Source organism: Ipomoea triloba, chromosome 8, assembly GCF_003576645.1.
Source record: "Ipomoea triloba cultivar NCNSP0323 chromosome 8, ASM357664v1".
NCBI classification, from domain to species: Eukaryota; Viridiplantae; Streptophyta; class Magnoliopsida; order Solanales; family Convolvulaceae; genus Ipomoea; species Ipomoea triloba.
This window is the reverse complement of record NC_044923.1, coordinates 7,408,607-7,421,545: the sequence shown is the minus strand read 5'-3', so window position 1 is coordinate 7,421,545 and position 12,939 is coordinate 7,408,607. Positions and strand designations below refer to the sequence as shown.

Here is a 12,939-nt window from a genome sequence, read left to right as displayed (position 1 = left end):
ACATTTAGTAAGTTACGCAATCCATATATTCTAAATTCATAATTTTTAGACTAATTTAAATCTATGGAGTTCGGCTCCTTCTTATATTTGTGATTTTTTTTTTTGCCTGGTTAACCATATTTATTCTTTGATTTTGAAAAGTTATTTATAAAATTATTATTTCAATATGAAAATTTTAATTTTTAAAACAAAAGTAAGAATAAAAAAACAATTAAATAGTTAGTATTTAAGTCCTCTATGTGATGTTTGGCATCAAAGAACCCTCCTTCCATGTGAAAGCCTCTTCTTCCATGCCAAACATTTGTCGCAAAAGAACCCTTCTTTTGTGCTTGAGTTTAACATGGAAGAATAGGTCCTACATGCCAAACTTTTTTCTTTTTGATATAGAATAATGGATCTTTTATGCTTAAATTCTATCTTTATCCTGTTTTTTAAACTCATAATGGGCATCAATGGAACATTATGGACATGATGATTAAAAAATATATTTAAAAAGTATACAAAACTTCAATAATGATGTATATTCTAATGTTATTAGAAGTAAAAAAAATTGTTATCTTTCATAACTATGAGATATATGCACATAAGTTAAAATGATATTGTTACCCGATTAACGTAATGTCGGTATTAAATAAAAGTCGTTTGGCAAGCCAAAACTCTATTGCTTTTAATTCTCCCACTAGAGTTACTGTAGAGGTAAATCGCAAATCGCGTAATCAGTTAACCAGTCAAACCCTAGTTTTCATGCATGCACAAGGAATCCAATCCACACCTTCCATCATCCTTTTTTATATGCGCACAAAGGGTCCAATCCACACCCCTTTTCATGCACACACAAGATATCCAATTCACACCTTCCATCATCCTTCTTCATACGCGCACAAAGGATCTAATCCACACTTTCCATCATTCTGGACATTTTTCTCATTCATGTTTTCATTGGGATTTGAACCCCACAATGCCGCTTATCATCGTGACATTAAGTCAGACAACAAACCACTACATTAAGTCTCATCGGACTATCCATTTAATTCTTATTACCCACAAATGTTGCTCATACCCGATCGGTTCAAACTAAGTCCAATAGGTCATTCTCATTGGAGGTCAAAATTAGAACTATGTGATTACCAAGTTAACATTACTAACTTGATTGGGTTGCTCTAATATTAGTCTCTTTTAACTTATACTAGTATTTTCGCCCGTGCGTTGCACGGAATTGATTTGCTATAATATGTTAAGAATATTTAGATCGATATACAATTATGTAAATTATAATACCAAATATTATATAGTGCAATTGAAAATGTGAGTTTGATCGATTATGTTTTCTAATGTTATCATTGCTTGAATTTGAGCAAATAATTGTCCAATTAATAGCCAATGTGTATATATATAGATCCGGTGCTGAAACTTTAGACATTTTATATCAATGCTTATGATTTGTATTAATTGAGTTAATTATCTCGTTGTCCATCAACTCAGTTATAGAAATTATTTATACGGTGTAATATATTCGAAACAGAAAAGAAAAAGAAAACGAAAAAATGGGTTAAAAATTATGTGGACCCGTTTCCCTTTTAGGCAAAGGAGTAGAATCTGGTGTTCTGTTGCGCTGAAGGCAGAAAATCCTCCTAAAATAACCGTCAATTATACCTTAGAACGCCACGATCCACTTGCCGATAATTCCGACAAAGCCTCATTCCACGTGGCCAACCGTCTTTTATTCTCCCTTTCCTTTCCTTTCCTTAGTCTCCTTCCCTCAAATTCACACTTACATTGCTTCCTCACCTATAAAGCGCCTTTCAAGTCGTCTTCTTCAAGTACAACTCTTCATTTAATACCATAAATCAATCTTATGAATTTTCAATACTAATAACTAATATAAAATATGAATTCATATTACTCTCTATTTTAAAAAAATTCGTAGTCACTATTCGTATATATATTTGATAAATCTCATCTCTTGACACCAATCGGTAAAGGATCATCAAGAAATAATCACCCTTACTGGCATTCAAATCTGTAACTTTGTTGGATAACGAAAGAAGTTTTACAATCCTTTCAAATTGTGTAAGCTCTGTATTATGAATCTAATCGGTTAAGAACCACAAAAAAATAAATCAACCTAAGTTATTCATAATTAATCGACTCAAACCAATGTATTAATGATTCAGACCATCTCTTGTCATCTGATTGGAGGTATCCCGTAATACTTTAATTTTATTACTATAAATGGATGGATGATATATAATTTTGAGACATTATATTCTAATTAATTCTTTACTGTGGAAGTTTAATTTTTCTAAGAAATAAATTTTAAATTTTAAAAGTATAAGTTGAATTTGGCCAAGACCATTAAAAAATGACCAAATATAAGGATAATTAAATTAAATTAAATATTAATTACTAAATTGAGAGTTCTGTTAGGAAGATCACACTCTATATAGCCGCCACCTCGAACACGTGGCCAGGCATAACATCGTCATAGTCGTCTTCCTCATTCTAAAAACTTCTTCCTCTTTTCATTCTTTCGTCTACACAAACTAACAAAAGTTGCCGTCTGCTCGTCTTTTCCGAGCCCTGAAACCCTTTAAATTTCAAGAATTAAGAATACCCACTTCCCTTCTTTCTTCTAAAGCTTTGCAGAGTTTTCTTCTGAATCTCGGAATTTCAGAATTGGGATTGGGTTTTTCTTGATTGGTGTCGAAGATGTCGAAGAACATACTGGTGACAGGCGGAGCGGGGTATATCGGGAGCCACACGGTGTTGCAGTTGCTCCTGGGTGGCTACAAGGCCGTCGTGGTTGATAATTTGGATAATTCTTCGGCTGTTGCTATCAAGAGGGTGAAGGAGCTTGCTGGGGAATATGCCCGCAATCTTGTCTTTCACCGGGTATCTTCTTTTTCCCTCTCGCTCGCTTGCTTGCTTTTATTCTTCTCCTTCCTTTTTGTTGATGTGATTTTGTAATGATTCTGAAATGTTCTTTTGTTTGACTTGGGAAGACTGTTGGGGATATGCCTTTCATGCTCGATTGGTGTTTGATTCTTGTTCTTAGTGAATTTTTGCCATTACAGCTAGGGCCCCTGTGTTTACTTTTTCCATAATTATAACAAAATTGACTATATGCGGCAAAAATGATGTTTTTAAAATACAATAAATAATTATATTAGAGGCTTATTTATTCATAAATAATGAGATTAATGGATCAGGACATCATTATAAAATTGTTAGGTATGAGGATTTTTTTTTCGTGAATATCAACGAATTGTTGGTAGGAAATAGTTGGACATTTGGTCGTGTTATAGTACTCTTTTTTCATGTTTTGCATGCTGGTGATTTTGGTTATTAATTAAATAAAATAATGCACAGTGAGATTTTGAAAATTTTTTGGTTTAACTGCATCCCATTTACTCATGTAAGAATGAGTCTGATGTTTGTAATTTTGGGTTGAGCTGCTGCAGATGGATCTTCGAGATAGACCTGCACTGGAAGAAATTTTTGATTCCAACAAGTAAGGTTTTATAGTTTTAAATTTTTTAAGGAAATCCAGTTAAGGATATGTTTTTTCTTAAAAAAAAAAATGTTTATGTAATGCTCTAGTCTGTGTAGCTATGGAGACATGGAGTGTTTCCTCTGCTCTGGATGTCTGTAATGAGAGAGAGAGAGAGTGACAAGACAAATTATTGTATCTTTGAAAACTGAAATTTATCATTTGACTTGATCATGTAAAAGTAAAAGGATGATCTTTATGCATTGCTTTCTAAATACTCGCAGGTTTGATGCTGTTATCCATTTTGCGGGGTTAAAAGCAGTTGGTGAAAGTGTGCAGAAGCCTTTGATGTATTATAACAACAATCTTATTGGCACAATTACTCTTTTGGAAGTGATGGCGGCCCGTGGATGCAAAAATGTATTATTTCTTTCTCGCAGAGCTCATTCTACTTGCTTGGTTATAATACTTCAATTCTGACTAGTTGTCGTTGTTTTTACTATTCCAGCTTGTGTTTTCATCATCGGCTACTGTTTATGGTTGGCCGAAAGTGGTCCCGTGCACAGAGGAGTCTCCCATAAATGCTGCAAACCCATATGGGCGAACAAAGGTTATTGCTCTGTTGCTTTTTTTATGAATTTGAAGATTCGGAATATGATTTGGAATTGTGTTTCAATTAACAAGACTTGAGACGATGTTTCAGCTTTTCATTGAAGAAATATGTCGTGATGTACACCGATCCGACTCTGAATGGAAAATCATATTGCTGAGGTACTTCAACCCAGTTGGTGCCCATCCCAGTGGCCATATTGGTGAAGATCCACGTGGAATCCCAAACAATCTTATGCCATTTATTCAACAAGTTGCGGTTGGAAGGCAGCATGCGTTGACAGTTTATGGAAGCGATTACTCAACTAAGGATGGCACAGGGGTATGCCTAATATATATATGTGTCTCAACATTTCTTCACAAACAATTTGTATGGTCTTTGTTCATGGCTTCTTTGTGATGCTCTCCTGCAGGTTCGTGATTATATCCACATTATTGATTTAGCGGATGGCCATGTTGCTGCGTTGAAGAAACTTGCAGACCCTTCAATAGGTATTCCCAGACTCATATCATTTTCAATTTTATACCAAAAACATTACTCACCTTTTAACTGGCAATATCTAAAACGCTCGATCTTTTGTGTTGTTTGATCAGGATGTGAGGTATACAACTTGGGAACTGGGAGGGGTACATCAGTCCTGGAAATGGTAGCAGCATTTGAGAAGGCATCAGGAAAGGTATTACATATTTACATCTCATCTCATCTGTTTGGTTCTTACTCATTGTCATAGTGATTCACTGTTAATTGTGGGATTTCTCAATGCAACATTAAACATGTTGTGAATGTATGTAGTGAAACAAACTAAGTCGGTATCATTTTATTTTATTTTTCATAAAATCCCAAATCGTGTCGTAAAGTAGACATGCCCTAACATCACTTCTGCTTTATGTAGAAAATTCCATTGGTGATGGCTGGTCGTAGACCCGGAGATGCTGAAGTTGTATATGCAGCAACTGAGAAGGCGGAACGCGAGCTAAACTGGAAGTCAGTGCTTCTATTCACAGAAACAATACATACATATATATATATATATATATATATATAGGCCTGTGATCATGTGTGAACTGGTCTTCTGTGCGAGTGTGTAAACTGAAGGAGTGCACCGCAATTACTACATGAATGCACTGTACCTATTCCAGCTCTGTCAACGAGTGCACCGCAACTACTCTCAGTTTTATCACTGGGAGTAATTGTGGTGCACTTGTATAGTAATTGTGGTGCATTCTTTTAGTAGTTCGCAGATTCGCATAAAAAAAACTGATCTGATTCACATATGAACTCAAATATATATATATATATATATATATATATATATGAACACACACACATACATAGACTAACTATAAATTTGATGCTATGATTGAGTTGGTAAATGCATTGCAGGGCAAAGTACACAATAGAAGAGATGTGTAGAGATCAGTGGAATTGGGCCAGCAAAAACCCTTATGGTTATGAAGGATGTGCTCATCAGAATAATAATAATTCTGCACCACACTAGCTGCCTTCCTTCCTCTCAGACTGTTCATCTACTGCATAGTTATATGGTTTATTATTATTATTATTATTATTATTATATACAAAATTCAGTCTTACAGTCAGTGATTAGTGGATATATTACAAACCTGTGCAGCAGCAGTGGTAGGAATATACCATAATATAATATATGTATCTCCTGCTTTGTCATCAAAGGGGCTTATGATGTATAAATTATAATGAGACAGGATGATGTTCTATATATATCTTTGGGGTTATAAATGTAAATGGAGAAATTCCATCCATTCATTACATAAAGTGAAATACAACTTTGTTTATTGCTCCCTCCATATATACCTATGACATGTTATGGACTGCTATATATATATATATATATATATATATATATATATATATATATATATATATATGCAATTATTTTTTAATTTCAAAAGTATAGATATCAAATTTGTATATTTCAATTAAAATGAACAAAATCAAAATTTCAGTTGATGAATGTAAGTGAATATTTTCTGGAAAAGACACGTTTGTAAGTGATTTAGTATTTGGTTGCATAATATAAAATTGACTAAAAATAGGCTTCCTTTGCTCCGAGTGTCCCGAAAAATGACTAAATTCAGAATTTTTTTTTAAAAAAAAGATAACAGAAAATGTTTTCTGTTCACTGAATTTTTCAATTGCATCTTGTGTTTGGTAACCCGAAAATAACTTTAGAAAAATGATTTCCGAGTTTTCGGTGTTTGACAACTTCCTGAAAATGCAGTCGGAAAATGTTTTCCATTGATCAAGGAAAATCAGTTCATTTTTTCGGAAAATGACTTACGAAATTTTTTTCCGTAAGTCATTTTCTGGAATCGCCAAAATGAACGTTCCGCATGTTCTCGACCAAAACCAACTCACCATGACCGAAAATAGATCAAGAGGTGGGAAACCGCCGAAAATCGTCGAAAATAGGCGGAAGTTTTCACTGAAAATCTATTGTTTTACATTTTTTTAAAAATTAAAATTTTAAGTTTTTAATAAATAATATTATTATAATTTTTTATATTTTAAATAAAATAATTACAATGTTTAATTATACAATTCTACCCATTTCCAAAAAATAAACTAAACACACAAAGACAATTTTTCAAAATAATTCAAACACTGAAAATCAAACTATTTTTCGAAAAATAAATCATTTCCAGAAAACATTTTCTACCTTCCAAACGGACCCTTGAATTCGGAAAATGATTTCCTGCAAACACAGCCAATAGTAATGTGAAATGAGAAAATTAATCCTGAAGCTCCGCTCGACGTCGCCGGCGAAGTTCACTGTCCACCGCCTCCAAGCTCGTCGCTGGCTTCCTGCTCCGCGGCTCCGGCGCCTCACTCGCTCACCGCTGGACGCCTGGACAAAAGCTCCATGCTCGTCGCCGGCTGCCTCTCCGCCGTCTCACTCGCTCACCGACGAATGGTAAGTCTTTCTCCTCCGATTCTGGTCTTATTTTTCTGTCTTCAGATCTGGAAAGTGTAAATTTTGATTTTTGATTGCTTGAGCATTGACTCTTGAGTGTAGAAGAAGACTGAAAATTTGAAAACTTTTGATTGCCTTGAGCACTTGAACTTGATTTCTGATTTTTTTGTGTTGATTTGATGATTTCTATTTTCTAGGCTGGATTGAGTTGAAGCCTTGAACATTGATTTTTGTTTGTTTTATTTTATTGTTATTATTTTTTGTATAGTTTGTTTCTCCAACAGATCGATATCAATCATTGTTTATATATCTTTTAGTCTATGTTAAGAGTTTCCCAGACACATTTGAATGCAGACTAATAGCAAAATATAGGCCAATAATGGTAATGTATTTGATTCAGGAAAGTGTATTTGATGGTCATGTATTAAGAATCTCTAGAATATTTGGTAATTTTCTGAGTTGCTTCTGTTCTGTTGATACTCAATGTATATTGAAGTAGAAATGTAATGGTGGGGGTTTAATCTTTCAAGTCTCTTGAACTAGTTTAGCACAATGGTATGCTGAAAGTGAATGATTTGAGGATTAGACACTTGAGTTTTGAGCTTCTTACTATGCTATTTGGTTTGTTTTATAGTTATGTACTTGCATGCTTAACAATAAGCTATTAGTGATTAAGTGAGGTAGTGTTAAGGAGAAGATGCTATTGGTGCTGATGGAATTGTGTCCAGGGTAAATAAAAAGAGAGGCACTAGAGAGGATGGAAAAGTGAGAGATGTCAGGACTTCTGTTCTGATCTTTATTAGTACTCTGTACTTTAGAAGAAAATTTCAAGTTTGAAACTTTATAATAGAATCAGTGGTTAAGAAGAAATTTACGCTTATCGGGTTAGCTCATTTGTAAGCAAGCACCAACTTGTGGGGTAGGTCTAGGATCCAATTCCTTGGGGCCATGCCCCGATGCCCGGCTCGGAGGTTGCCATGGTTATGCTGAGTGGGCACTTGGCATACATTCATGGGAATTAATCTGGTTTGATGCCTTACACATCATACCATTTTGAAAAAAACAAAGCAAGAATTTTATGTTACTGTCTTGTGCTATTGTAAGTTGTAACTGTCGGTCTATAACTGGTTTGGATCACCTGGTTTTTAAACTTTTGAGGATTTTTCCTCAAATGTTGCTGCAGTGTCTCGCAAAAATTGGTTATTGTTAGTAATTACACCTTCAAAGAAGAAAACATAATGCCAATGATTTTGTTCACTACTTGGCTTCCACCCTTCTTTTTTCCCCATTTTATTTGATAGAACATATTATGGAAGGAATCTTTAATTTAACAGGGTAGGCTAAGCCATATTTGAATTTTGAATGCCTGGATTCACTTTCAGCTATACTGCCTAGCTAATGCCTTGATGGGGTAAATTTTGCATGGAAATAAGTCAAATAACTTCGTATTTGTATAGAATCTAAAAGTTGGGTATTTTTTAAGATGCACTGATTTTATTGTTTATTTGATATGTGTCAGATTCATCTGCATGCAGGCACCAATGCTCCACTTAATGTTAACTTCATTAGATCTCAGGACAACATTCTTAGCCTCATCAGAGCCGGAGCCACCCTCATCGAAGCACAACAATCCCATGGCCTCATTGTCAAGACTGGTTTTTCCGGCGACACCCATGTTGCCAACAAGGTCCTCTCACTCTACGCCCACCACCACAGCTTTGACGAAGCAAATCTCCTCCTTGACTCGCTTTCTGAACCTGACATCTTCTCTTTCACTCCACTCATTTACGCTTCTTCAAAATCCAGTCTTTTTGATCAAACGCTGAAGACATTTTCGAGGTTGTTGGCTCAACACCTTGTTCCTGATGCCCATATTCTTCCCAGTGCCATCAGGGCCTGTGCGGGGCTATCTGTGCTGAATGTTGGGCAACAAGTCCATGGCTATGTTTTAACTTCTGGGCTTGCATTGGATTCTTTTGTCCAGTCATCTCTTGTTCATATGTATGTGAAATGCAATAACTTGAAAGATGCGCATAAAGTTTTCGACACGATGCCCAGCCCGGATGTGGTTTCTTGGAGTGCTTTGGCAGCAGGTTATGCCAAAAACGGGGATGTGGTTAATGCTGGTAAAGTGTTTGGTGAGGCAGGGCGCTTGGGGATTGAGCGGAATTCAGTTTCATGGAATGGTGTGATTGCGGGATTTAATCAGAGCGGGTGTTTCTTGGAAGCAGTTTCAGTGTTTCAGGAGATGCATTCTAGAGGTTTCATGGCTGATGGAACAAGCATTTCTAGTGTTCTTCCAGCTATTGGTGATTTGGGTAATCTTAGCATTGGCATTCAAGTACATGGTTGTGTGATCAAGTTGGGTCTCAAATCTGATATATGTATAATAAGTTCTCTTATAGACATGTATGGTAAGTGTAGTTGTGCAGTAGAGATGTCAAAGGTCTTTGAAGAAATAGATCAAAAGGACGTGGGCGCTTGCAACGCCATGGTTGCTGGGTTTTCCCGGAATGGTCTTGTGGATGATGCTTTCAAGATTTTTAAACAGTGTAGGGGTGAGGGAATGGAGTTGAATGTCGTTTCGTGGACTTCCATGATTGCTTCTTGCTCACAACATGGTAAAGATATTGAGGCTTTAGAGCTTTTCAGGGAAATGCAGACAGTTGGAATGAAACCAAACTGTGTAACTATCCCTTGCCTCCTTCCAGCTTGTGGCAACATAGCAGCATTGATGCATGGCAAAGCAGCACATTGCTTCTCCCTTAGAAGGGGATTTGCTGATGATGTTTATGTAGCCAGTGCATTAGTTGATATGTATGCTAATTGTGGAAGGGTTGATCTATCTCGCCTTACTTTTGACAGGATGCCTACCCGTAATTTGGTTTCTTGGAATGCCCTAATCGGTGGATATGCAATGCATGGGAAGGCTAAAGAAGCAATTAGGACCCTTCATCTGATGCAAAGCAGTGGACAGAAACCTGATGCGATTAGTTTCACTAGCATTTTATCTGCATGTAGCCAAGTTGGCCTTAGCGACGAAGGGCAACATTACTTTGATATTATGTCTAAGGATCACAGAATTGAAGCCAGACTAGAGCATTATGCTTGTATGGTGAGCCTTCTTGGTCGCGCAGGAAAGCTCGAAGATGCTTACTCCCTTGTCAAGAAAATGCCGTTTGAACCAGATGCTTGTGTCTGGGGAGCATTATTGAGTTCTTGTAAAATCCATCATAATATGAGTTTGGGTGAGGTGGCTGCTGATAAACTATTCCAACTAGAACCGACAAACCCTGGAAACTACATTCTCTTGTCCAATATTTACGCTTCGAATCGCAGATGGAATGAAGTAGACAGAATCAGGGATATGATGAAACATATGGGTTTGAGGAAGAATCCTGGGTGCAGTTGGATTGAACTTAAGAACAAAGTACACATGCTTTTAGCAGGAGACAAATCGCATCCCCAGATGACCAAAATCATGGAGAAGTTAGCCAAGTTGAGCTTGGAAATGAAGAAGTCAGGTGTTTTACCCAACACTGATTTTGTGCTGCAAGATGTAGAAGAGCAAGAAGAGAAGGAACACATTTTGTGTGGACACAGTGAGAAGTTGGCAGTAGTTCTTGGAATTTTGAACACCAGCAAAGGGTCTCCTCTCAGAGTCCTAAAGAATCTTAGAATCTGTGGTGACTGCCATTCCTTCATGAAATTTACATCAAGCTTTGAAGGCAGAGAAATTCTTGTCAGAGACACAAACCGTTTCCATCACTTCAAGGATGGTGCATGTTCTTGTATGGATTATTGGTGATTTGATTCTGTTCTTTACAGAACTATTTGTTGCTGGAGACATTCAAGGCGGATCAGTGACTGAATAGCATTGATACTTGGCTACATTAATGGCCACACCATTGACAAGGTTATCAATTTTCCATTATTCGGGAGCAATCCCAGCCAAGTTGGTTAGATTGTTGACTTGTAACCATAAGGTTGCAAGTTCAACACCCAATGAGAGTGGCCTATTGACCTTCTTGGTTTGAGCCGATTAACTATGGACAATCTATACTGGTTTGTCTCCATGTAGTCCTAATACACACCTTCAACGGCTTCAAGTAGTAGCTGTGAGTTTTCTCGTCACAAAAAAAAAATTCATTATTCAATTAATTTTTTTCTGAATTTATATCCAATTTCTTTTTGCAGGGTTATATATAAAAAGAAAAAAGTTCTAATTTTTAATTACCCTCAATTATCAAAGATCTGATTTTTGCTGTGAATGAGCGAGCTGATTCACAAACTGAGAAACCCAGGGAAGCAGAAGAGAAGAGAAGAAAAGAAAGAAAGTAATAATAATAATAAGAGTTAACTTCTTTTTTGGTCTAGACTTATTAGGGGTTGGACAATTTTAGTCCACCATAAAAAATTTTGCCAAATTTTGGCCACTCCTATTGTGACAGTGTCACTTTTGGTCCTCTGTCCAACTTACCAACTGTTGACCGTCTAAATCTTATGCCATTTATTCAACAAGTTGATGTTGGAAGGCAGCATGCGCTGACAGTTTATGGAAGCGATTACTCAAGTACTCAACTAAGGATGGCACAGGGGTATGGCTAATTATTAACAGACCTACTCTCTTATATGTCTCGAGATCCCTTCATAATTACTATGGCCTTTGTTCATGGCTTCTTTGTGATGCTCTCCAGGTTCGCGATTTTATTCACATTATTATTGATTTAGCAGATGGCCATGTTGCTGCGTTGAAGACGCAGACCCTTCAATAGGTAGACCCGGAGATGCTGAAGTTGTGTATGCAGCAACTGAGAAGGCGGAACGCGAGCTAAACTGGAAGTGAGTACTTCAATTGAATCAATTCACAGAAACAATAAATATATAAACTAACTATAAATTTGATAAATGCAATGCATTGCAGGGCAAAGTACATAGTTGAAGAGATGTGCCAGGGATAAGTGGAATTGGGCCAGCAAAAACCCTAAGTGGATAATAATTCTGCACCACACTAGCTGCCTTCCTGCCTGCTAAAACTCTCAGACTGTTCATCTAGTGCATAGTTATATGGTTTATTATTAAAAACATATACACACTCAAAATTCAGTCTTAGGGCATCCCTATCAGTAGTTAATATTGGGGTTCATGTTAGAATTTATGCCACATATCGGTTGCTCCATTTTAGTGGTTTATTGTGTCCATGTAGGAAAGAGGTTAGGAGGTGGGAGAAAGGAAAAGATGTCAAGGAATCAGGAAAAGTAATAAAAAAAAAAAAAAAAACAAATGGTACTTACGCGCCTAGCGGGGCGCGCAGCAGTGCGCGAAATGAGCACCTGCGTTTGTAGGTAGCCTATTCTCTCCAGTTGTGGGGGCCACAATGTACTTTCCATACTAGTTTGAACCCTATTCCAAGTTATTTGATCTGACATTATTCTCTAAAAAACCATTGATAGTGATGCTCTAAGGGAGCTTGGAATAGTGGAGTTGCGCACAGCAGGTGCCCAGTGAGTGCACGTGCCTGTTGGCCACGTCGCGCCTGAAAGCTACTTAATTTATTATTATTTTTTAAAATAATTTTTGTTTTATTTTATTTTTTCCCTCCTCATCTTCTCTTTTCTAATCACACTTACAAAAACTCATAAAAAATCGTGAAATATCTCCACTACTAAGGATGTTCTTATAGTTAGTGATTTGTGGATATATTGCAAACCTGTGCAGCAACATTGGTAGGAATATAATATAATGTATTTCCTGGTTTGTCATCATAGGCTTATGATGTATAAATTATAATGAGACAGGATGATGTTCTATATAATATTTCTTTGGGGTTATAAATGTAAATGGAGAAATTCAATCCATTTATTACAGAAAGTTAAATGCAACTTTGTT

The 12,939-nt window shown here is 36.4% G+C and overlaps 2 protein-coding genes across 4 annotated transcripts; both read left to right on the top strand.

The window, feature by feature from the left end:
- Nucleotides 1–2,475: 2,475 nt before the first annotated feature.
- Nucleotides 2,476–5,923, top strand: LOC116027943 (UDP-glucose 4-epimerase GEPI48-like). Its single transcript, XM_031269734.1, has 9 exons — nucleotides 2,476–2,892; nucleotides 3,462–3,511; nucleotides 3,775–3,910; nucleotides 3,999–4,100; nucleotides 4,194–4,421; nucleotides 4,513–4,591; nucleotides 4,694–4,776; nucleotides 4,993–5,084; nucleotides 5,484–5,923. The coding sequence occupies exons 1-9, from the start codon at nucleotides 2,710–2,712 to the stop codon at nucleotides 5,596–5,598; spliced, it is 1,068 nt and encodes a 355-aa protein (XP_031125594.1). The 5' UTR covers nucleotides 2,476–2,709; the 3' UTR covers nucleotides 5,599–5,923.
- A 915-nt stretch (nucleotides 5,924–6,838) lies between these two features.
- LOC116027689 (pentatricopeptide repeat-containing protein At1g20230-like) lies at nucleotides 6,839–12,640 on the top strand. Of its 3 annotated transcripts, none has more exons than XM_031269408.1 (5): nucleotides 6,839–7,050; nucleotides 8,570–10,966; nucleotides 11,248–11,648; nucleotides 11,748–11,892; nucleotides 11,975–12,640. In XM_031269408.1, the coding sequence occupies exons 1-2, from the start codon at nucleotides 7,000–7,002 to the stop codon at nucleotides 10,856–10,858; spliced, it is 2,340 nt and encodes a 779-aa protein (XP_031125268.1). In that variant the 5' UTR covers nucleotides 6,839–6,999; the 3' UTR covers nucleotides 10,859–10,966; nucleotides 11,248–11,648; nucleotides 11,748–11,892; nucleotides 11,975–12,640. The 3 variants fall into 3 exon arrangements, with proteins under 3 accessions (XP_031125268.1, XP_031125267.1, XP_031125266.1); XM_031269407.1 differs by having other exon boundaries at nucleotides 8,570–11,168; nucleotides 11,785–11,892; nucleotides 11,975–12,478; XM_031269406.1 differs by having other exon boundaries at nucleotides 8,570–11,168; nucleotides 11,975–12,478.
- Nucleotides 12,641–12,939: the final 299 nt, after the last annotated feature.